Below are 24854 nucleotides of genomic sequence, written 5' to 3' on the forward strand. Positions count from 1 at the left end.
TTCTTTCTTTTCTCTATGCTCAATGTGGTACACACAAGGACACAGGACAGAGTTATTGCCAACACCTGTTAGGTGCCACAGGTAAGTTACTGGTGCTGTTAATTACACAAATTAGAGAAGCATCACATGATTTTTCGAACAGTGCCAATACTTTTGTCCACCCCTTTTTTATGTTTGGTGTGGAATTATATCCAATTTGGCTTTAGGACAATGCTGTGTTTTTTCATTTAAGACAAATTAAATGAAGATAATAATACCAAATAATTTGTGTTTACAATCATTTTCAGGAAGAAACTGAGTATTATATGACAGAATTGCAGGGGTGTGAATACTTTTGGCCATGACTGTATATAGGTTCTGCACTTATCTGCGAGCAGGATACCTAACCCCTGCCAGACCCTGTCGATAAGCCCTGCATAGGGAAGGATGAGCACTAGTCAATCCCCATTACCACTAAAGACATATGGTATGCACAAACAAGGGGAACAATTAGCTTGAGTAGACTCAGAGAGAAACAAAGACATCCTCCAAACAACAAAGAGGAAGATTAACTGCTATAGCTGCAAGTCTCAACAGGGAAATGGAAATATCACCAGCAACTCCCAACAGCAAGCTGGGAGTTATAAACACCCCAGTCCAGGTGTGTCAACTAGAGTCGGCGGAGGTTGTCACTGGGTTCTGAAGTCAGAAGGACTAGGAAAGCCAACCGCTGAGACCTTCTGCAGCTAGATGCAGCGCAACTGTCTGCAGCCTCTGACACACCAGTGACAGTTTTGTGGCTTTTTTTTATTATTGTGCTACATGTTGGATATGGATTTTTAAAAATTTTTTAAAGGGAACCTGTCACCGCCAAAATCGATGGTGAGGTAAGCTCACCGTCATCGGGCTTATCTACAGCATTCTGTAATGCTGTAGATAAGCCCCCGATGTTACCTGAAAGAGGAGAAAAAGAGGTTAGATTATACTCACCCAGGGGCGGTCCCGCTGCAGTCCGGTCAAATGGGTGTCTCAGGTCCGGTCCGGCGCCTCCTATCTTCATTCCATGACATCCTCTTCTGGTCTTCACGCTGCGGCTCCGGCGCAGGCGTACTTTGTCTGCCCTTACTTATTTACAGCAGACCTCCAGCAGAGGAGATCCACAGTGATACCCACATTGGTATATACCACTGCAAAAATCATTGAGAAAGCTGCATATTTCACTAGTTGCTTCGCAAAGGGTGGAACTCGCCTATACATGCAGCACAAATTGACATGCTGTGGATCTCAAACCCACAGCCTCTATCAGTTCCAGACAAATTCACAATAGAATATGACTTTTATATGCAATTTTTAATGCAATTGTTGTAGAATGGTTTTTGACATCAATATATTGTTTGGTGCAAATCTCACAAAGAATTTGCATTAAACAAGTAACGTCATTATTTTTGTTTTGTTAATGTTTCAGACCCTTCAAAAATAAAATCTCACTGTATGAGCAAGCAGAATCCGCTCCAAATTCCACACGAAAAACTGTAAGCATACCTCAAGTCTATGTGCACACAACGTCTTTCAAACGCAGTTTTTTCAAGCAAAAGATGTGTCTGGAAACTCGGATTTTCTTTTTACTGAAGAGTTTTTTGTTTCGTTTCCTGAGCGTTTCTCAGACGGTTTTAGCCACCGGTGTTTTTTTTGGAGGGTTTTCCAATGGCTTTTATAACTTTTTTTACTGTCATTTTGCAGTCTTTTTTACGCCATTGACTAATGAAACAACCACTAACAATTATTTTTAAGCAAAAAGAACTGACAAAACCATAAAAAAAGCCTAGTCTTCCGGGCACCTTTAGGAGTTTTCCCATTGACTTTCCCATGCCTACAAAAAAGTACAAAGTGTCTTCTGAGCAGAAAATGTCAGTAGAATGAACAGGTCACTTCCTTTAGGATGCTTTCACACTGCGCTGAGGCACCCGTTCAGTAGGCCCATCGGGGCTTACATCCTAACCCCCCCACAAAAAGGAGTTTGGACATATGCGCTACGGGGACATGTAATGGTGCTTGTACAGCGAACGTGCGCTCTGCCGTGCATAATTTTTGGGAGTATACTCCTACTGGGGCAGACACCCAGACCCAGTCTACTACATCTGAGTGTCCGCCTCCAGTAGACGCATACGCTCGAAAATGATGTATGTCAGAGAGAACATTGGCTCTGCTGGCACCATTATAGTCTGTCTATGCCCCATCGGCGCATATGTCCAAATCCCATTTTGCTTGGGGGCTTGGATGTAACCCCCTGGCGGGGCCACCTAATGGGTGCCTAAATACAATGTGAAAGCTCCCTTACTTACCAGTTTGGTGCTTTTAGAAACCTGAAGTGGTTAATAGAAGTTCCAAAACCTGAACAAATGTATAGCTTTTACATAGAAATGCTTATGTTAATTCTTGTTAATGTTTTGTGGGGGTTTTTTTTCCCCCCAGACGGAATACGCTTTTAGAAAAAAACTTCTTGTGCGCATAGCCTAAAAAAATGTGGTCAAATCTATGAATTTTTCAATGGAAACCACTTTAGGACATGTTCCTTTTTTGGGGGGAGTTTGTGTTTTCTGAAGCAATTTTGGAAGAGTTTTAGAGTGAATTACATCAGTAGCCACTATAAAAAAAGTGACATTTGTTCCCCACCAATCAAGCATTTTTTTCTTTTAAACCTGGAGGCAGCACACACACACACACACACACACACACACACACACACACACACACACACACACACACCTCAAAGAATATACATATGAACAGCAAATGGTTTTACAATAGCGATGAAGAATCAAACTTTTTAAATTGATTTCAGACATTTTTTAAAATGAACCCCCCCAAAAAGTCTTATGCCCATACCTTAATAATTGCAAAAAAAAAGTCTAGAAACTTTAAATGCCTTCCATTGTAACATCTTATATTATTTTACATTTTGAAAGCTAAAATTTATCCAACATTTTTTTTTTTAAATAAATAAATTTAGCTCATAACAATTCTTAGCTTCTGCTTCAGAGTCTTGTCTCTAGATCCCTGCTGGGTTTGCATAGACATTCAGATCCCTTGCATTGTTTGTGAATCTGTTGGGTACACTGTGATTATCACGTGTGAATAGATAGCAATCAGCATTTGTTAATGCTATAGAACCTCAATCAGTAAAAAAAAAAAATGCATGTTAAAATTTCCCCATCATTAGAAGTTATGGAACACGTGCAAAATATAGCAAGATATCACACAAAATGTATGGAAATGCTCGCCTCTTAACACAATTTGTGCATCTTTGCCTGTCAAAAAAATCATAAAAAAGTAAGAGAGTATAAAAGAGTATTGTAAAAAATTAAAAACTTTACACTTTCCGAACACAGAGGCCCTTCCATCAGTTGCACATTGCAACTTTTCAAAGCAAAGTCAAGTTTACCAAATATCCTTATTGGCTAACAAAAATATTATATAGATATATTTTTTTATAATGTTTGCCATAAAAAAGAAAAATCTTTCCATAAATCTTCTATGTTACATGTTCCTCTTTTTGCTCCATGCTCCCTTCCTAGTTAATACCCCTCCCCATCTCTTTACAGCTCTCACCCTGTCCTGCACTGCACCATTGACTACCAATACAGTATGTTGATGTATTAAGAATACATTCTAGCAATGACGTGTTATCAGAGCATGCTCGGGTGTTATCCAGGTATCTTGAGCGTGCTCGAATAGTATGTTCCCGCGGCTGCATGATTTGTGGCTATTAGGCAGCCTCAACACATGTGGATTCTCTAACAAACAAGCAATCCTCGCATATGTTGCAGCTGTTCTGCTCCATTACAATTTACCATTATTTCGTGTTAGAAAAGGGTCAATAGTGGATCTGTGGGACTTTGCTATATTTAGAGGTAATGCCTAGAGTGCCATTTCAGTTTTCATTCTGTTAATGTAACAGAAAGCATATGTGACAAAGAAGAGTATTAAACACCAGGTTCAACGTTTGAGGGGTTTAAGGCAACATTCATATCATCTCTCTCTACAGACGAGACAAAAACTAACCTGGATTCTCAGCCTGCTCGGTTCTTGAATCCTCCATCTTCTTACTAAATTAAAATTACCACCAGAGACTGAAATAAAATAATAAATTCTAAATGAAATATCTGAATGTGATGCAGCTATAAGCCCATTGAGCTTTTAGAGTGTCTGACTGTGCAGACACCGCTGGTGGCTGGATACTGAAGAGACAGCTTGCTCTTGCTTCTTTTGCAAGACCAATCAAATGAGTCAAGTTGCCAAAAAGGAAAAAGAGGATGTTTGATAAAAGCAGAAATAGCAAACACTTCTGTTTTTTTCTTCAAATTATTAAAAAGAGTGTCGGCGTGTCAGATTCTGTCATGGAGAGATATGAACAGCTTATTCATCCAGATAAATTGTGGAAACTGAGGTGTAACAATCGGGAAGAGAGGTTGGGACCAGAGGGTGGTCCACCCTGATCCCCGGAAAGGCAGACACAGCTTTCACCTATGCGCATCCTCATGACATAGATACAGTTGACAAGTTAACTTTGCAAAGCGCACGTCAAGTGTCGCAATGAAATCACTTCACTGTGCCACCTTTGCCAGATTGACTGCAATGAGGAGCAGAGTTGAGTCAGTCACTCATTGTGAGTGGGGATAAGGAATATTTGGTTGTTTTTTTTACTTTTTCTGCGCTTTCAAAAAATAAAAGTGTTGATATGTTGGGTATTTGCGCACTCAGGAAATTTTTTTTTTTTACGAGAAACTAAGGTCCATTTTTTCCTATTAGGCCTTAGAAAAATTAAAAATTTGAGGCCAAAACAACATGCTAGTGGTAAAAATGTAATTATTTTTTCTGTACCACCCAATAGTATAAATATTTGTGAGGCACATTTGGTGTCAATAGGATCACTGCACCCCTAGATGAATTAATTGGGGGGTGTAGTTTGTAAAATTAGGTAATATATGAGGGGTTTCTGCTGTTCTGGCTACCCAGAGTCAAATTCCAGTGGAAGTACTTGCGCTCAACACTAATGATCTTTTTTAACTTTTTGAAAAAACCCTATTCCCAACCCTAATGGCAAAGTATGAAAGAACTAAAAATGAAAGTGTAATCTGACAAAAGGGGATGACACACATTTTTTCCCCAGTAAGTTTTGGTAGAGGCCCAGGGACAGAGCTGGAGGGACATGGAATGGTGGAGGTGACGGGGGGATGGTTTAGGGACCCCATTTCTCTCTCCTCTGACATGTATATCATGATAGAGCTACCCCCAGTAGCTGAAACCCTGTAGAATTTCTGACGACGGGGGGCACTATACCCTTACTCCCGATCACCGTTTTAAAATGGCAATGAAGGAATAAGGCCCCCTTAACGGCCGCTGTTTTAATGCGTATCTGTGGCCGTTAAGGGGTTAATACATATGTTAAACAGAGACTGTGATGTATACTTTGCAGTGATGGCCATTGCCCATAGACTATGATGGCATCTGTTTCACCACTTCATGAGCTTGCAATTTTCTGAGGGTTTTTTGTTTGATTTTTCCTCCCCTTTTTCCAAGAACCGTAACTTTTTTATTTTTCCTTCAATATAGTCGTATGAGTTCTAATTTTGAATGACACCATTCATTTTATCATGTAATGCACTGGAAAGCAGGAAAAAAAATTCCAAGTGCATTGAAATTCCCCAAAAAGTATAATTTCACATTTTTTTTTTTACCATGTTCACTCACTGACCTGCCCCCTATATACAGCTCTGGCAAAAATTAAGAGACCACCACATCAAAACCCTGTCATGGACAGCCCAATCTCCAGACCTGAACTCCATTGAAAACCTCTGGAATGTAATCAAGAGGATGATGGATAGTCACAAGCCATCAAACAAAGAAGAACTGCTTACATTTTTCGCGCCAGAAGCAGTGTGAAAGACTGGTGGAAAGCATGCCAAGATGCATGAAAACTGTGATTAAAAATCATGGTTATTCCACAAAATATTGCTTTTTGAACTCTTCCTGAGTTAAAACATTAGCATTGTTGTTTGTAAATGATTATGAACTTGTTTTCTTTGCATTATTTGAGGTCTGAAAGCACTGTTTTTGTTGTTGTCAAAAGTTTACAGAATAAAAGAGCAATTTACATTTTATTCAAAAATATACCTATCAAGAGAAAACTCAGACAAAATGAACATTTTGCAGTGGTCTCTTATTTTTTGCCAGACCTGTATATAAAAAATGGAACAGCACAATACCTATAAGCGGGTGCACAGGCCTCCTCAGCAAAGTATCCAAAACTTTCCCCAATCCAGATAGAGAAAAAAAATTAAGGCAATGTGGATTTTATTCAGACCCACATGGCCCATTATATAAAATAGGGGGAAGGTCACTGAGGCATCAGTGACCTGTCAGAAGCCATACAGATGAATACCTAAGCAGAACACCTCATGAAGACCCCCCACAGACTGCCCCGGAGCACGAGCATATCATTAACTCAAAACTGAAAATAAAGATTAAACAACCACAAGACTGATTTCATCAACCAAGGTGTAATTTTAATCAGTATAACGGCGCCAACCTGACACTGTGTGTAGGTTACTGAGCAACATCCTGCTAACAGGTTCCCTTTCAGGCCATGTGCACACGTTCAGGATTTTTTGCGGTGTTTTCGCGTTTTTTCGCTATAAAAAACGTGATAAAAACGCGAATAAACGCGAAAAAAACGCTTACATATGCCTCCCATTATTTTCAGTGTATTCCGCATTTTTTGTGCAAATGTAGCCTTTTTTTCCGCGAAAAAAATCGCATAGCGGAAAAAAAAGCAACATGTTCATTAAAATGCGGAATTGCAGGGGATTCCGCACTCCTGGGAGTCCATTGATCTGCTTACTTCCCGCACGGGGCTGTGCACACCATGCGGGAAGTAAGCAGATTATGTGCGGTTGGTACCCAGGGTGGAGGAGAGGAGACTCTCCTCCACGGACTGGGCACCATATAATTGGTCAAAAAAAAAAAGAATTAAAATAAAAAATAGTCCTATACTCACCTTCGATGTCTTCCCGCCTCTCCACTGCACGCTGTCGCTTCGGTTCCTGTAGCTGGTGTGTGGTGAAGGACCTGCCGATGACGTCGCCGTCTTGTGATTGGTCGAGACCGGTCATGTGACCGCTCACGTGACCGCGACGTCATGGAAGGTCCTGCGCGCACACACCATCTATACGGAACGGACGCCGGTGAGTAGATCAGCTGTCTGCGGGTGAGTATAAGCATTTTTTTTATTATTTTTAAACATTCTATCTTTTACTATAGATGCTGCAAAAGCAGCATCTATAGTAAAAAGTTGGTCACACTTGTCAAACGCTATGTTTGACAAGTGTGACCAACCTGTCAGTCAGTTTTCCAAGCGATGCTACAGATCGCTTGGAAAACTTTAGCATTCTGCAAGCTAATTACGCTTGCAGAATGCTAAAAAAAACGCGAAAAAAACGCAAAAAAAAAAAAGCGGATTTCTTGCAGAAAATTTCCAGTTTTCTTCAGGAAATTTCTGCAAGAAATCCGGACGTGTGCACATACCCTAAGGCAACCAGTAAGAGAAAAAAACTTTAGTCAATGAAATTTTGCAACTGTTCTAAATCCCTTAGTGAAGCACAAGAAAGGAAAAATCTTTTGATTATTGGACCTGCATATTTTGTGCATCAAAGAAATTACTGTTTGTTTTATAATTATTGACCATTTCTTAAAACTAAGCATTGATAAAAGAGCCACAGTCAGCAGGAGTAGGTCAAGTGAAGGCGATGTATGCCTTAAAATGCGATGGACTCTTAACTATGTCATGAATTTTCTATGACATCTAGGGCCCTAGAGCTAAAAAAATGCTTTGTTGAAGACATCTGTATTTGTCCTGTGTGTTGTGTTTGGTGCCTCATCTAGACTCTACATAAAATGCAATGGATGAAATTTTACCATGCACAATTATTAGGAACTAAAACAAAACACTTGTTAAGGGTGTGATAAATAACAACAAAGTGGAGTAAGGACATTGTGCACTTGTCTATGGCTCCTCTTGACTTATCCCTACCATTATTAGCCCTGCAGAGTCTGCTGTCAATCAAGAAACATGGGCGTTATAAGTGGGGAGAAGCGAATATGATCCATAGACTCCAAGTGCACCGATTCATGTCTAAAGCGCTGTGAAATTAAGTGGCGCTTATAAAAGTGAGCAAAATAAATACACCACCAGTGTCATTGCAAAAATTTGCATATCAATAAAAGAAACCTTTTAGAGTAACAATGTAGAGGATGCTGCTTTAATAGGGTACTGTAAAACAATATGAACAATACTATAATGTCTAGTTAAAAAGTCACTGAGCAATATATGTTAATTACATGAATTCCCATGTTTTCTGGATTGCCCCACATGTAACGTGATGCTCCCAGTGCTTTTTCTGTCTTCCTGTGATGCTACAACTGGTCCTTTGCATTAACCCATTTGAAAAGAAGTAACAGCTAATGACACATGCAAGGTTTATTGTAAATAAGAGTGTGTAGGGAATCTGCAATTATTCTGTAATAAGGTTTAAATTGGTGGGGGGTATATTTGATAAGAAATTTCAGAGCTTTAAAAAATAAGTGCAATAAAAATAATGGAAAACGACTTTAAAAGGTAATCTGTCAACCCCTGGGATGTTTTTAACCTATTAACGTGGGCATACAAGTGATAGAATGGTTAAACTAGTCATACCTGTAAGCCCGTATCTGCGGCCTTGTTGAAAAATCAACATCTTTTATTTATTTATGCTAATGATTTATTCCCGGCTCTGGGGCATGCAGAGCCTGGAAGAAAACTCTGCCTCCAGTCTTAAAGAGAACCTGTCACCAGGTTTGGTCTATACGAATTATGGCCATCATCTTTCAGGGCTTATATACAGCATTCTATAATGCTGTAGATAAGCCCCTGGTCCAACCTGCAAGATAAGAAAAATACGTTTTATTATACTCACCCGGGGGGGGGGGCGGTCCGGCCCCTCCCATCTTCTTGTGATGCCGCCCTCCTGTTGCTTCATCACTCCTTGGCATCGCGTTCCTGCGCAGGCGTACTTATCTGCCTTGTTAAGAGCAGAGTAAAGTACTGCAGTGCACAGGCGCTGGGCCTCTCAGACCTTTCCCGGCACTTGTGCACTGCAGTACCCTCAATAGGGCAGATAAGTACACCTACGCAGGAGTGCGATGCCGGGGAGTGATGAAGCAACAGGAGGGCGGCACCGCAAGAAGATGGGAGGCGCCAAACCCTGAGCTGCGTCACCCATCAGACCAGACCGCCCCCCGGGTGAGTATAATATAACTTATATTTCTTATCTTTCAGGTCAGACCGGGGACTTATCTACAGCATTATAGAATGCAGTAGATAAGCCCTGGAAGGCAGTGACTGTATCTTATATTGGCCAAAACTTCTGACAGGTTCACTTTCATTTGTGTATCACCCCATTCCCATCAGCGTCACAGAGGGATATCCTTTTCTTGACCGCCATACATGGTGATAGCAGCATCCCCACAGCTATACAAGGTACCTCTACACAGGAGTATACAATAAGGGGGGGGGGGTTAACTCTCTGATCATGTCCTCCAGCCATACAATGCCATGACAAAAAACAAGGTGTGGTACAAGAAGCTGACTGTACACAGCGTACAGATGGCAATGTATAACGCTTTCATGCTATCATGATGTGCAGGCCAGACAGGGACCTTCCTTCAGTTCCAGGAGGTAGTGATCAAGGCCATAATATTTGGAAGTCAGGAAGGAGTTGGTCCCAGTACTTCAGTAACTGAATGTGCCCGTATCATACCAGGGCAACATTTCCTCAGTGAGGTTTCTCAAACAAGAAAGGAAAGTCGCAAAAAGGTGCCGAGTGTGTTACATAAGAAGGATAAGAAAGGACACCATGTGACAATGCGACAACTGCCAAGAAACCTGGCCTGTGTATAAAATAATGATTCAAACTGTACCACACATCCATGGACTACTAAATATATTTCTGACATACACAACTCACGTATGCCAACCAGATGCACTCTCCACAACTCTCGTATGCCACCACATTATAAAACTCACATACCGGGAAAAGACTAGATCAATTCCAATATAGGGTTTCCACTGTTGAGACAAATTAAGGGCTCTCCAAAGACGACATGGTATCCGCTCTCGATTCTAGCCATTTTCGCATTCAAAAAGTCAAAACGTTCTTCTTCCCTTTCGAGCCCTGCGCCCAAACAGTAGTTTTCTCCCACATATGGGGTATCTGCAAACTCAGATGTTGCACAACAAATTTGGGATTTTTTTTTTTTTTTTTTTTTTTTTTTTTTTTTTTTAACAACATGTTTCTGGTATTCAAAAAGAAAAAAAAATAGAAAAATCTGTTTGATAAAAGGTTAAAAAAAAAAATGAACAAGACAGCTAAAACATCTGACATGTCCCTATGATCTTTGAGGGCAATATCATTTTTTTGTGACTTAAGTAGTTATCAATCCATGAGCAGACATCCCAAAAATCATAAGAACATAGTACTCCTATGGCTTTTCTGCAATGAATGCCATTGGTTAAAAGGACTCTGCCAGCACAGAATGACTGTTAAAACCAAGTACAGGCACTCGGTGCTTCATGGCGGAGTCAATCACTTAAATTCACCTTCCCACCTGCTTGGTTTCCCCATCTATCTCTACCCGTCCTTGACAGCTCTGTCTTTATAGAGCCAATCCAAGAAGATGGGTTGGGTGATGAATTGGATCTTGAGAGAAAACGTGTATTTAAAATGATTGGCCACACCTTTGTGCACCAAACGCCTGTACTACGTTTGTACAGTAATTCTGTCTTGACAGAATCCCTTTAATTGGAATCACTCAGGATATAAAAGATTTGTACGTCCAGTGCAATCATTACAACGTGACTCCTAAGCTTCACAAGTTAAACAAGTAATAAAACCTATAAAAGATGAGCTTGCCTATATGCCTATTGCCTATAAATCAGTGTAAACGCTACAAATCTACAGGTTGCCGTGAACTTTACACAAAGTGACAGAAGCATGGTGGTTTGTCACCAAACCCTAAAACAAGCTCAGACAGTAAAACCTACATTCCAGCAAATACAAGGCAAATCAACAAGAACAAAAGTTACAATAAACAAAAAAAAAAAAGTTCTTCCTGGAAGTTTAATACAGAACAATTAAATTAATTACATTTTTTACCATTCCTTATGGATTTCAATTATGCTTTATTTTATTCAAAGGGAAAAATAAAAGTATAAGAATTAAGCCATATTTCTGTCTAAGCATATCTCATATGTCCCCAATACCAAAATTAAGCATTTTAAAATAATTTTTTCCTACTATTCTCTTGCAGTCAACGCCATGACTTATGTTGTTTACCACGCAATTCTCATGGGTAAAGCCATCACCATTGTCCAATGACGCCATTGTCTAGCTACCTAGGTTTTTTTATTCTTTACTTTCAAGAGTGTGTTTTCATCGAGCATGCACAAGAGCTTCCACTCACTTGTTTGCCACTCTAAGGCTATGTGCACACTTTGCGGCGTCCTCTGCGGGTTCTCCCGCAGCGGATTTGATAAATCTGCAGAGCAAAACCGCTGCGGTTATCCCTGCAGATTTATCGCGGTTTGTTTTGCGGTTTCCGCTGCGGGTTTACTCCCTATACTATTGATGCTGCATATGCAGCAATATGCAGCATCAATAGTAATGTTAAAAATAATAAAACATGGTTATATACTCACCCTCTGACGTCCCGATCTCCTCGGCGCTGCACGTGGCGGTCCGGTTCCAAAGATGCTGTGCGAGAAGGACCTTCGTGACGTCACGGTCATGTGACCTCGACGTCACGGTCATGTGACCGCGACGTCACCGCAGGCCCTGCTCGCACACCAACCCTGATACCGGACGGCCACGTGCAGCGCTGAGAGGTGAGTATATCATTATTTTTTATTTTAATTCTTTTTTTTTTTTTTTTTTTTTTTACACAAATATGGTTCCCAGGGCCTGGAGGAGAGTCTCCTCTCCTCCACCCCGGGTACCATCTGCACATTATCTGCTTACTTCCCGCATCGTGGGCACAGCCCCATGCGGGAAGTTAGCGGATCAATGCATTCCTATGGGTGCAGAATCGCAGCGATTCTGCACAAAGAAGTGACATGCTGCGGAATGTAAACCGCTGCGTTTCTGCGCGGTTTTTCCCGCAGCATGTGCACAGCGGATTGCTGTTTCCATAGGGTTTACATGTAAATGTAAACGCTATGGAAACTGCTGCGGACCCGCAGCATCAAAATCGCCGCGGATCCGCGGTAAAACGCGCAAAGTGTGAACATGGCCTACGGAGCTGAATAAAGCAAACGTCCATGAAGTCTCCTACTCAGCTGCACTTGACACATTGGTGGACAGCTAAAGTCAGTGCAAGCTGCTCTTTCACTTTTTGTACAATATAAAATTATATTGTGGTACCATGCTAGCCAGAGAAAACACTATCTACATATACGTTTTAGCACACAGAGACAAAGCTTCCCTGTCTCCTCTCCATAGACAATAAATGGTTGTGTCGCATGACCTCTATATTCCTTCTCTTTTAACCCCTTTCCGACATATGGCGTAATACTATGCCCATGTCAGACTCAACCTGTTTGATGCAGGGTCCGGCACACATGACAGCTGATATGTGCCTGCAACAGATGCGGGTGGAATCTCGATCCACCTGCGGCTCCCAACTAGTTAAATGCCACTGTCAATCTCTTACAGCGGCATTTAACTCGCGTTTACAGGACACATGTCGCTAATCCAGCTCATCGGTGACCCCGTCACATGATCGCGGGTCAACGAAGGGTCGGCATGACAACCAGAGTTCTGCAGTAGACTTCTATGTTTGTCATTGCCAGATTGCTATGTGCGCTGCCCTGTGGTTGGCGCTCATAGCAAGTGAGCATTTCTGCTACACACAGGTGATCTGATCATCCCCTGTATGTACAGTAGTAGAGGTGATCAAAGTATTGCAGCTTATAGCCTCCCATGGAGCCTACTGAAGCATGCCAAGAGTTAAAAAAATGTTTTTAAAAATATTTAAACAAAATATAAAAGTTCAAATCACCCATTCGCCTTATTCAAAATAAAACGGTAAAAACAAAATAAAATAAAAATTCGGAAATTTTTTTGTACCACTTAAAAAAAGAAAAACCTCTGAGGTGTCCGTGAACTAGTAATGACCTGGAGAATAATAATGGCAGGTCAGCTTTAGCCTTTAGTGAACATGGTACAACCCCCCCCCACACACACACACACACACACACACACACACCCCTACACCTGCCCTTTTTTTTTGCAATTTATTCGCACTTGGAATTTTTCTCCCGTTTTCCGGTACACGATACGTTAAAACTAGGGTTGAGCGAAACGGATCGGTCAATTTCATAGGTCGCCGACTTTCGGCAAAGTCGGGTTTCGTGAAACCCGAGCCGATCCTAGTGTGGGATCGGCCATGTGGTCGGCGATCTTCGCGCCAAAGTCGCGTTTCATATGACGCAGGGGGTGGGGGGTATAACCGCCACCTTACCGTTTTGGATGTAGCGATATACACTGTCCGAGGAGAGAGAGAGAGAGAGAGAGAGAGAGAGAGAGAGAAAAACGACTCGAAACCCGACTCGATCCTAAAAAAGTAAAAGTTGCTCAACTCTAGTTAACACCAATAGTGTTGTTACAAGTAAAACTTGTAAAACGAGCCCTCACGTGGCCATATTGACCAAAAAATAAAAAAGTTATGGCTCTGGGAAGGGGAGCAAAAAACGGAAATTAAAAAAACTGAGATACCCCTGGTCGTTAAGGGGTTAAGCAAGACAGACTTGAGCTGACTTTTTCACAGTGGATGACAAGATCAGGAAGCAGGGTGAGAAAGATGTAAGTGGGGAAGGAAGCCAGTTTCTCTGATAAGAGACATTGCAATAGTTTCTTACACCGTAATTGCATGTACTATCGATTTATGCAAAGACTGATACAAAGTACAGTTCTGTGTTGAGCAACATTTCAAAGATATTGCTTTATAGTTATCTTGTGCTAATCATCATGTCTTGTAACCAACTTATCCAGGGCTGGGTACATATTCAGCTGATTTCCAGATCGATATCACATCTACCAGCTCCTGTAGGCTGCTTTCACACATCAGTTCTTTGCCATCAATCTCAATCCGTCGAATTTTGAAAAAAAACGGATCTGTCGCAGATTGTGAAAAACTGATGCGATGGATCTGTTTTTCCCCAGATCCGACTAGCTGATCCGGCTATTGGATCCAAAAAAAAAAAATAAATCAGAGCATGCGCAGTTTAAAAAAACGGAATCTGTCGCTGTCCGTTTTTTCGCTGAACATAAAAAACGTTTCTTTGTGTGTCTCCGGCAGCCTAATCGACAATTTTCAACGATCCGGCGAACAACGGATGAAACATGAAGCCATCTGCAGCAATCCGTCGCTAATACAAGTCTATGAGAAAAAAACGGATCCGGTGGCATCAGTCGCTGGACCCGGTTTTTTTTTTTTCAAAATTCGACGGATTGCGACTGATGGCAAAAACTGATGTGTGAAAGGGGCCTAATGTATACACTGCTGTAATACATGGGATGTAGCATACTGCAGTATATACTGTAAGTTATTGAATTTGGCACCAAAATGTTTAAAGGGAACCTGTCACCCCGTTTTTTGAAGATGAGCTAAAAAAAGCGTTAAATAGGGGCAGAGCTGGGCGTTACATTAGTGTCTTTTGTGTGCCTTTATTACCCACCTATGCTGCTGAAATACCTTTGTAAATTCACAGTTTTCTGCTGTCACTCACGCTGGTCTGGTCCTATGGGCGTGGTGACGGCGCTGTTTCTCCCCCAGATCAGGCTCATCATTCCGTTGGTGGCGTAGTGGTGTGCGCATGTCCAACAGAGAATATCCACTGCCCAGGAGATGAAAAAGAGCGCGATATGCGCTATTCAGCCGTTTACCGGTGGGCGCGGCCATCTTTCTGTGGCCGCGCGTGCGCAGATGGAGCGCTCTGCTGCCCGGGGCTTCAGGAAAATGGCCGCCGCGATCTCCATCTGCGCATATATATATATATATATATATATATATATATATATATATATATATATATATATATATATATATATATATATATATATATATATATATTATAATCCTTCCCCATACTTGCATATTCCACCCCCATAGGAGTATAATGCACCCCTATACCAGTATAGTGCACCCCCATACTGCGGCTTTACAAAAAAAAAAAAAAAGTTTCTCCTTACCTGGCTTTGATTAATGTAGGGACAGAACGCAGCTGGAGAGATGGACAAAATTCAACTGCGCACGCTGCAAAAAAGCCTCTTTTTGTACTCTGCACGTGGGAGTACTGTACCAAAAAAAAAAAAGGCTGTGTTCTCTGCACCCTCGCCTGTGGGACTAATGTGACTTTAAGTCTGTGTATACTCTAAACCCATATATGTGGAAGTACTGTACCAAAAGGTCGCTGTGTACTCTGCAGCCATGTCTGTACGAGTAGTGTGCCTAAAAAAAATAAATCTACTATGCTACCATCTCTTTGCAAGTAGTGTGCAGAAAAACCACTTCCAAAAATGAGGAAAACATCAAATAGGGGACGTGTAGGAGCTGGTGTAGCTGCTGCAGGGAGAAGACATGGTCATTCTGTGCCTGCTACATGCCCAAATGAAACACCGTCCTCTGGTGCACCCAGGTGACAGGACGTTCAGCGTCATTTCGTAGGGCCGAGTACCGCTGCATGAATGGCGAGTCCACAAGATGTTGATAAGGTGTTAGACTGAATGGCTGAGAGTACCTCCAGTTCCTTCACATTATCTTCCACCCAGTCCACTGTAGAAAGTGCCCAGTTGGCACCTGAGTACCATGGTCATCCGGCTTCCACAGCACCCCCTTGCAAATCAGCCAAGCGGTGTGAGTCCCAAGTCATGCAGCAGTCTCTCCTGCTTTTTTGTGACTCCACTGGCTGCGGTTCAGTGGCCCATCCACCTGGCCCTGCCCCAGAAGTGGAAGTGCACTGATTCCCAACCACTTGTTAGGTTGGAGGAGGAATATGTGGGATGATTAGAGCACATGGTCAGTGGACCACCAAAGAACATGTCAGAGGATGACGAAACACAGTTGCCAACTGCAGAGTCTTTCTGCAGTGTGCATACCGGCAAGGAGGGCAGAGTTGAGGAGTCAGTGGAAGATGATGCGGGAAATGATCCTACGTGGAGCAAAGACTATCCTAGTGACTTACTCAGTTGGATGAAGAGGAGGTGGCCATACTGGCCCAGCAAAATAGGGAACAGGGTGCGAAACACAGCTGGCGGCCCCTAGCTAGTATGTCGGCTGCTACTGCCTACTGAAATCAGAACACCAAAGACAGCTCAAAAGAGCTCTCTGGAGTGGCATTTTTTCAGGAAAAGAAAGTAGAGGAGATACCTACGAGCCATGGTCCCAAATGTCAAATTACTGGTCTTTGAAACGCTGCCATTCTGGCTGGTGGAGGCAGAAAGTTTAAAAAAACTGATGGCGGTGGCTATCCCACAGTACATTCTTCCCAGCTGCCACTACTTTTCCAGGCGTGCCATCCCTGCCTTGCACACACATGTCACGGACAAAAGTGTACACTGTGCAACGCCATCAGTGGCAAGGTCCACATAACCACTGATAAGTAGACCAGTAAGCATGGCCAGGGACATTACATCTCCGTAACTGTCCACTGGGTAAATGTAGTGGTGGCGGTGACAGAGGCGGAAGGCGTTCTAGCCCTTGTCCTTCCACTAGGATTGTTGGACATTTCTCTGTCCAGGTTGTCTCCTCCTCCTACTCCACTTGCAGCAGCTCTGGGCTTAGCCAGTTTGAAGCACATCTCTTGGCGCATGTGGTGCAGAGCTTCATGAAAAACTACCCACAAATGCCAGAGCTGCAGCTAAAAGTGCCGGCAGTGTATGTGTGCTTTCAGCATTCTCATCCTGCTGCTGCTCACCTGTCTGCGCTGCAGCGTCACTTCTGCCTTTCCGCACACTGCCTCATATGTGACGAACCAACAAGGTGGAACTCCACCTTGCATATGCTGGAGAGACTGTGCGAGCAGCAGCAGACAATAGTGAAGTTTCAGCTACCGCACGCATACCTGTGTCGCTCTGTGGAACAACACCGCTTCACCATCAATGAGTGGGCCTACATACGGGGTGTGTGTGCGCCATGTTACACGGCTTCTAATATTCCACCTATATGGCCAGCGCTGATTACACCATCATCAGCGTTACAATACCACTTATATACCTGCTGGAAAATACAATTCAGGAGATGGTTGATGAGGTGGTGGCACAGGAGGAAGAGGAGCAGGGCCAATTCACATAGTTAATCGGGCCTGTCCTCAACACATTGCTCAAAGGGTGAATTACTGCCCCAACGGCAACCAGGTACCCAACGCTACAGCCAGGGGTCAGTTTGGGAAAAAGGAACAACAGTGTTCACGCCAGGATGGCACTCAAAGCAGCTCATAGGCATCACTGGAGCATGGCTGGGAGGGATTCAGAGGACCCAGACAATACACCTCCCACCGAGGACTGCTTGTCATTGCCTCTGGGCAGCCTGGCACACAAGCCAAAACAAAAAATCCAAAAGGCTTCCCTATCACGCAATCTTTTTTCCCTATCGCCACCTCGTATGTCTTTGTATATCTGTTCTATGGCAAAAACTCTCAAAGATGAGGTTTGTCTATTGTGGGTTTTTATAAAATGATTAGACGCATTAGACACATGGCGAATTGTCGGTTGTACGATGTCATGAAGATGTTCACGAAATCTATCTTTTAGTTTTCTTATTGTGGAACCTACATAAAGTAATTCGCAATCCACACATTCTATGATATAAACTACATAATCCAAATTACAATTTAAAAAACGCTTTATAAAAAAGTTCTTTTGTTTTTTAGAACAAAAAAAAGTTGCAGTCTTTTTTGTGAGATAGCAGGTTTTGCAAGGATATGATCCACAGTTGAAAAAAACCTTTTGTAGACAACCAATTTGAGGGATTTTTGGATGTATTGGAATTGAGAAAGCTTGGAGAAAGAAAGTTGCCCAATGTGGGAGCTCTTTGAGCATGCCAAAATATCCGGCACCACCTTCTGATATGGTCCGTATTAGCAGGCACCGTTACAACAACATGATGGAAGAGTACCTGACCACACATCTCCACATACTAACTGATGGTTCTTCCAAATTTAACTTCTGGGTCTCCAAATTGGACACATGGTCTAAGCTTGCCCTTTATGCCTTCTAGGTGCTGGCCTGCTCTGTTGCAAGTGTATTGTTGGAACGTGTGTTTAGTACGGCAGAGGGTATGAACACAGGAAGGCGCATCTGCCTGTCCGCAGTCAACGTGGGGATCCTAACATTCATTAACATGAACCAGGCGTGAAACCCACAGCACTTGTCCATAATTTTGTATGACTAGACAACTATACCAGCAGCACCCAGCCAGTATTCAACTCTATTTGCCATTAGATACATTTGGGTGACTCCTCTCCAAATAAAAAAAAACAAAGCAAAACCTTTGTTGGCTACCCACTCTTCCATTTCCACTTACTTGTCCACCGCCTCTTCCAGTTGGACCTCCGCCCATTCTTGTAGCTTATTAGTTTATTTTGAGTTCATTCTATGTTCTTTAACCCCTTCATGACCTTGGGATTTTCCGTTTTTCCGTGTTCGTTTTTCGCTCCCCTCCTTCCCAGAGCCATAACTTTTTTTTATTTTTCCGTCAATTTGGCCATGTGAGGGCTTATTTTTTGCGGGACGAGTTGTACTTTTGAACGACATCCTTGGTTTTACCATGTCGTGTACTAGAAAATGGGAAAAAAAATTCCAAGTGCGGTGAAATTGCAAAAAAAGTGCAATCCCACACGTTTTTTGCTTGGCTTTTTTGCTAGGTTCACTAAATGCTAAAACTGACCTACCATTATGATTCTCCAGGTCATTGCGAGTTCATAAACACCTAATATGACTAGGTTATTTTTTTATCTAAGTGGTGAAAAAAAATTCCAAACTTTGCTAAAAAAAAAAAAAAAAAAAAAAAAAATTGCGCCATTTTCCGATACTCGTAGCGTCTCCATTTTTCATGATCTGGGGTTGGGTGAGGGCTTATTTTTTGTGTGCCGAGCTGGCGTTTTTAATGATAGCATTTTGGTACAGATACGTTCTTTTGATCGCCCGTTATTGCATTTTAATGCAATGTCGCGGCGACCAAAAAAACATAATTCTGGTGTTTTGAATTTTTTCTCGCAACGCCGTTTAGCGATCAGGTTAATTCTTTTTTCTATTGATAGATCGGGCGATTCTGAACGCGGCGATACCAAATATGTGTAGGTTTGATTTTTTTTTAATTGATTTATTTTGATTGGGGCGAAAGGGGGGTGATTTAAACTTTTATATATTTTTTTATTTTTTTAACTTTTTTTTTTTAACTTTTGCTATGCTTCAATAGCCTCCACAACGCGATCGGCTCTGCTACATAGCAGCGATCTGATGTTCGCTGCTATGTAGCAGAAATGCAGGTGTGCTGTGAGCGTCGACCACAGGGTGGCGCTCACAGCTACCGGGGATCAGTAACCATAGAGGTCTTAAGGACCTCTATGGTTACTATTCAGAAGCATCGCCGACCTCCGATCATGTGACGGGGGTCGGCGATGCGCTCATTTCCCGACGCCCGGCCGGAAGCGGTAGTTAAATGCCGCTGTCTGCGTTTGACAGCGGCATTTAACTAGTTAATAGGCGCGGGCAGATCGCGATTCTGCCCGTGCCTACTATGGGCACATGTCAGCTGTACAAAACAGCTGACATGTCCCGGCTTTGATGCAGGCTCACCGCCGGAGCCCGCATCAAAGCGGGGCTTCTAACCTCGGACGTACTATCCCGTCCGAGGTCAGAAAGGGGTTAAAGGTCGGTTCCTTAACAAAAAAAAAAAATATATATATATATATATATATATATATATATATATATATATATATATATATATATATATATATATATATATATATATATATATATATATATATATATATATATATATACACACACACACACACACAGTGCCTAAAAGTAGTATTCAAACCCCTGCAGATTTAGCAGGTTTAATAAGATGCAAATAAGTTAGAGCCTTCAAACTTCAAACAAGAGCAGGATTTATTAACAGATGCATAAATCTTACAAACCAAAAAGTTTTGTTGCTCAGTTAAATTTTTATAAATTTTAAACATAAAAGTGTGGGTCAATAATTATTCAACCCCTAGGTTTAATATTTTGTGGAATAACCTTTGTTTGCAATTACAGCTAATAATCGTCTTTTATAAGACCTGATCAGGCCGGCACAGGTCTCTGGAGTTATATTGGCCCACTCCTCCATGCAGATCTTCTCCAAGTTATCTAGGTTCTTTGGGTGTCTCATGTGGACTTTAATCTTGAGCTCCTTCCACAAGTTTTCAATTGGGTTAAGGTCAGGAGACTGACTAGGCCACTGCAACACCTTGATTTTTTGCCTCTTGAACCAGGCCTTGGTTTTCTTGGCTGTGTGCTTTGGGTTGTTGTCTTGTTGGAAGATGAAATGACGACCCATCTTAAGATCCTTGATGGAGGAGCGGAGGTTCTTGGCCAAAATCTCCAGGTAGGCCGTGCTATCCATCTTCCCATGGATGCGGACCAGATGGCCAGGCCCCTTGGCTGAGAAACAGCCCCACAGCATGATGCTGCCACCACCATGCTTGACTGTAGGGATGGTATTCTTGGTGTCATATGCAGTGCTGTTGTGAACTCCGTTTTCAGGCTCCCTCTTGTGGTCACAGATGGTATTGTGTGACTTTGGTTTTTTGGCTCCCCCTGGTGGTTTGGTTTATTATCCTGTGGGTCTGGCTGGATCAGCTGCCTCGTTATTCACCAGGGAGGCTCCTATTTAGCTCTGCTTCACTTCCACTTGTTGCCGGCTGTCAATGTATTCAGTGCTATTCTGATTACTCCTGATTATCTCGTTTTCTGCCTCTTCAGGATAAGCTAAGTTCTGTTTGAATATTTTTTGCTCATCTGCCTGCAATATGATTTCTGTGTATGATGAGTCTAGTCCAGCTTGCTAATATGTGATTTCTTTTTGCTGGTAAGCTCTGGGGTATGGAGTTGCTTCCCCCGCACCGTTAGTTGGTGCGGGGGCTCGAGCAATCTCTGCGTGGATATTTTGAATAGGGTTTTTTTATTGACCGCACAGTTTCCTTCCTATTTTCTGCTATCTAGTATTAGTGGGCCTCATTTGCTAAATCTGATTTCATCTCTGCGTTTGTGCTTTCCCCTTAACTCACCGTTAATATTTGTGGGGGGCTATTCTATATCTTTGGGGTCATTCCACTGAGGCAAGAGAGGACTTTCTTTCCCTCCAGGAATAGTCAGTTTCTCAGGCCGTGAAGAGACGTCTAGGATTTTTAGGTAACGTTCCACGGCTGCCTATAGTTGTTTGCGGATAGGATCAGGTTGCGGTCAATCTAGTTACCACTTCCCCAGAGCTAGTAGTCTGTTCAGTTACTTAGCTAGTCCGACCTGCGATCCTTGCCACTAGGATCATAACAGTACAGCCGGCCCGGTAAAGTGTTAATTGCATGGCAGAAGCAGGAGAAAAGAAGCTTGGAGATATTTTTTTTTTTTTGCTGCAGTGTGTCTAGCTGCTGTGTGTCTGGCTTCTCTCCTCCTCTTAATCTTGGTGTGGCTCTGAGTTCAGCTGCTGATATGGATATCCAGAGTTTAGCCTCCAGTGTAGATCATCTTGCTGCAAGGGTACAAAGTATTCAGGATTTTGTTGTGCACAGTCCTATGTCAGAGCCTAGAATACCTATTCCGGAGTTGTTTTCAGGAGATAGATCTAGGTTCCTGAATTTTAAGAACAATTGCAAGTTGTTTCTTTCTTTGAAACCTCGTTCCTCTGGGGATTCTGTTCAGCAAGTTAAGATTATTATTTCTTTCTTGCGTGGCGATCCTCAAGATTGGGCTTTCGCATTGGCTCCAGGGGATCCTGCATTGCTCAGTGTGGATGCGTTTTTTCTGGCCCTTGGATTGCTCTATGAGGAACCTAATCTTGAGAACCAGGCTGAAAAAGCGTTGTTGGCCCTCTCTCAGGGGCAAGATGATGCAGAGGTGTACTGCCAGAAATTTCGGAAATGGTCGGTGCTTACTCAATGGAATGAGTGTGCCCTGGCTGCAAATTTCAGAAAAGGTCTTTCTGAAGCCATTAAGAATGTCATGGTGGGGTTCCCTACGCCTGCAGGTCTGAATGAGTCAATGACTCTGGCCATTCAGATTGATCGGCGTTTGCGGGAGCGCAAACCTGCGCACCATTTGGCGGTGTCTTCTGAACGGACACCTGAGTCTATGCAATGTGATAGAATTCTGACCAGAAGTGAACGGCAAAATTATAGACGGCAAAATGGGTTGTGCTTTTACTGTGGTGACTCAGCTCATGTTATCTCAGCATGCTCTAAGCGCACAAAAAAGATTGATAAATCTGTCACCATCGGTACTTTACAGCCTAAGTTTATTTTGTCTGTTACCCTGATTTGTTCCGTCATCTTACCCGGTTATGGCTTTTGTGGATTCAGGTGCTGCCCTGAGTCTGATGGATTTGTCATTTGCCAGGCGCTATGGTTTTGTTTTGGAGCCTTTAAAATTCCCTATTCCACTAAGGGGAATTGATGCTACACCATTGGCTACGAATAAACCTCAGTACTGGACACAAGTGACCATGTGCATGACTCCTGTTCATCAGGAGGTGATTCGCTTTCTTGTATTGCATAATTTGCATGATGTCGTGTTGGGCTTGCCATGGTTGCAGACTCATAATCCAGTCCTGGATTGGAAAGCAATGTCTGTGTCAAGTTGGGGTTGTCAGGGAATTCATGGCGACGCTCCTGTGGTGTCAATTGCTTCATCCACTCCTTCTGAGGTCCCTGCGTTTTTGTCAGATTACCAGGATGTATTTGATGAGCCCAAACTCAGTTCTCTACCTCCTCATAGGGGTTGTGATTGTGCTATAAATTTGATTCCTGGTAGTAAGTTTCCTAAGGGACGACTTTTCAATTTGTCAGTGCCGGAGCATGCTGCTATGCGGAGTTATATAAAGGAGTCTTTGGAGAAAGGACTTATTCGCCCCTCCTCCTCCCCTCTTGGTGCGGGGTTCTTTTTTGTGGCTAAGAAGGATGGTTCCTTGAGACCTTGTATTGATTATCGCCTTCTAAACAAAATCACGGTCAAATTTCAGTATCCTTTGCCATTGTTATCTGATCTGTTTGCTCGCATTAGGGGGTCTAGTTGGTTCACCAAGACAGATCTTCGTGGTGCGTATAACCTTGTGCGTATTAAGCAGGGTGATGAATGGAAAACTGCATTTAATACGCCCGAAGGCCATTTTGAGTACTTGGTGATGCCTTTTGGACTTTCTAACGCTCCTTCTGTCTTTCAGTCCTTTATGCACGACATCTTCCGCGAATATCTGGATAAATTTATGATTGTGTATCTGGATGATATTCTGTTTTTTTTGGATGATTGGGAGTCCCATGTTAAGCAGTTCAGGATGGTGTTTCAGGTCCTGCGTGCCAATGCTTTATTTGTGAAGGGCTCAAAATGTCTTTTTGGAGTCCAGAAGGTCTCTTTTTTGGGTTTCATTTTTTCTCCTTCTGCTATTGATATGGACCCAGTCAAGGTTCAGGCTATTCATGACTGGACTCAGCCTACATCTGTTAAGAGTCTTCAGAAGTTCTTGGGTTTTGCTAATTTTTACCGTTGCTTCATCGCTAATTTTTCTGGTGTTGTTAAGCCATTGACGGATTTGACCAAGAAGGGTTCTGATGTTGCTAATTGGTCTCCTGCGGCTGTGGAGGCCTTTCGGGAGCTGAAGCGCCGGTTTTCTTCGGCTCCGGTCTTATGTCAGCCAGACGTCTCCCTTCCTTTCCAGGTCGAGGTTGATGCTTCTGAGATTGGAGCGGGGGCTGTTTTGTCGCAGAGAAGCTCTGATGGCTCTGTGATGAAGCCATGTGCTTTCTTTTCAAGAAAGTTTTCGCCTGCCGAGCGGAATTATGATGTTGGTAATCGGGAGTTGTTGGCTATGAAGTGGGCATTTGCGGAGTGGCGACATTGGCTCGAGGGAGCTAAGCATCGTGTGGTGGTCTTGACTGATGACAAGAATTTGATTTATCTCGAGTCGGCCAAGCGGCTGAATCCTAGACAGGCTCGTTGGTCGTTGTTTTTCTCTCGTTTTGATTTCGTGGTCTCATACCTGCCTGGTTCGAAGAATGTGAAGGCTGATGCTCTTTCTAGGAGTTTTGTGCCTGACTCTCCTGGTGATTCAGAGCCAGCTGGTATCCTCAGAGAAGGGGTGATTTTGTCTGCCAACTCCCCAGATTTGCGACGAGTGCTGCAGGAGTTTCAGGCGGATAGACCTGATCGTTGTCCACCGGAGAGACTGTTTGTCCCGGATAGATGGACCAGCAGAGTTATTTCCGAGGTTCATTCTTCGGTGTTGGCAGGCCATCCTGGGATTTTTGGTACCAGAGATTTGGTGGCTAGGTCCTTCTGGTGGCCTTCCTTGTCGCGGGATGTGCGTTCCTTTGTGCAGTCTTGTGGAATTTGTGCTCGGGCTAAGCCTTGCTGTTCTCGTGCCAGTGGCTTGTTGTTGCGTTTGCCTGTCCCGAAGAGGCCTTGGACGCACATTTCCATGGATTTTATTTCAGATCTCCCTGTCTCTCAGAGAATGTCAGTCATTTG

The 24854-nt window shown here is 42.8% G+C and overlaps 1 protein-coding gene across 3 annotated transcripts in view; it reads right to left on the minus strand.

Moving 5' to 3' along the window:
- Positions 1-24854, minus strand: part of STX11 (syntaxin 11) — a 108720-nt gene that overhangs the window by 32100 nt on the left and 51766 nt on the right. Inside the window, exon 1 of one of the 3 annotated variants that reach the window (XM_077283035.1) lies at positions 4042-4191. The exons of the other annotated variants lie outside the window; for them this stretch is intronic. Coding sequence (XP_077139150.1) covers positions 4042-4078 — 37 coding nt within the window. The 5' untranslated portion in view covers positions 4079-4191. Of the gene's footprint in view, positions 1-4041; positions 4192-24854 lie in introns of those variants that run through there. 3 annotated transcript variants of the gene reach the window in all.

Source organism: Ranitomeya variabilis, chromosome 2 (assembly GCF_051348905.1).
Source record: "Ranitomeya variabilis isolate aRanVar5 chromosome 2, aRanVar5.hap1, whole genome shotgun sequence".
Classification (NCBI taxonomy): Eukaryota; Metazoa; Chordata; class Amphibia; order Anura; family Dendrobatidae; genus Ranitomeya; species Ranitomeya variabilis.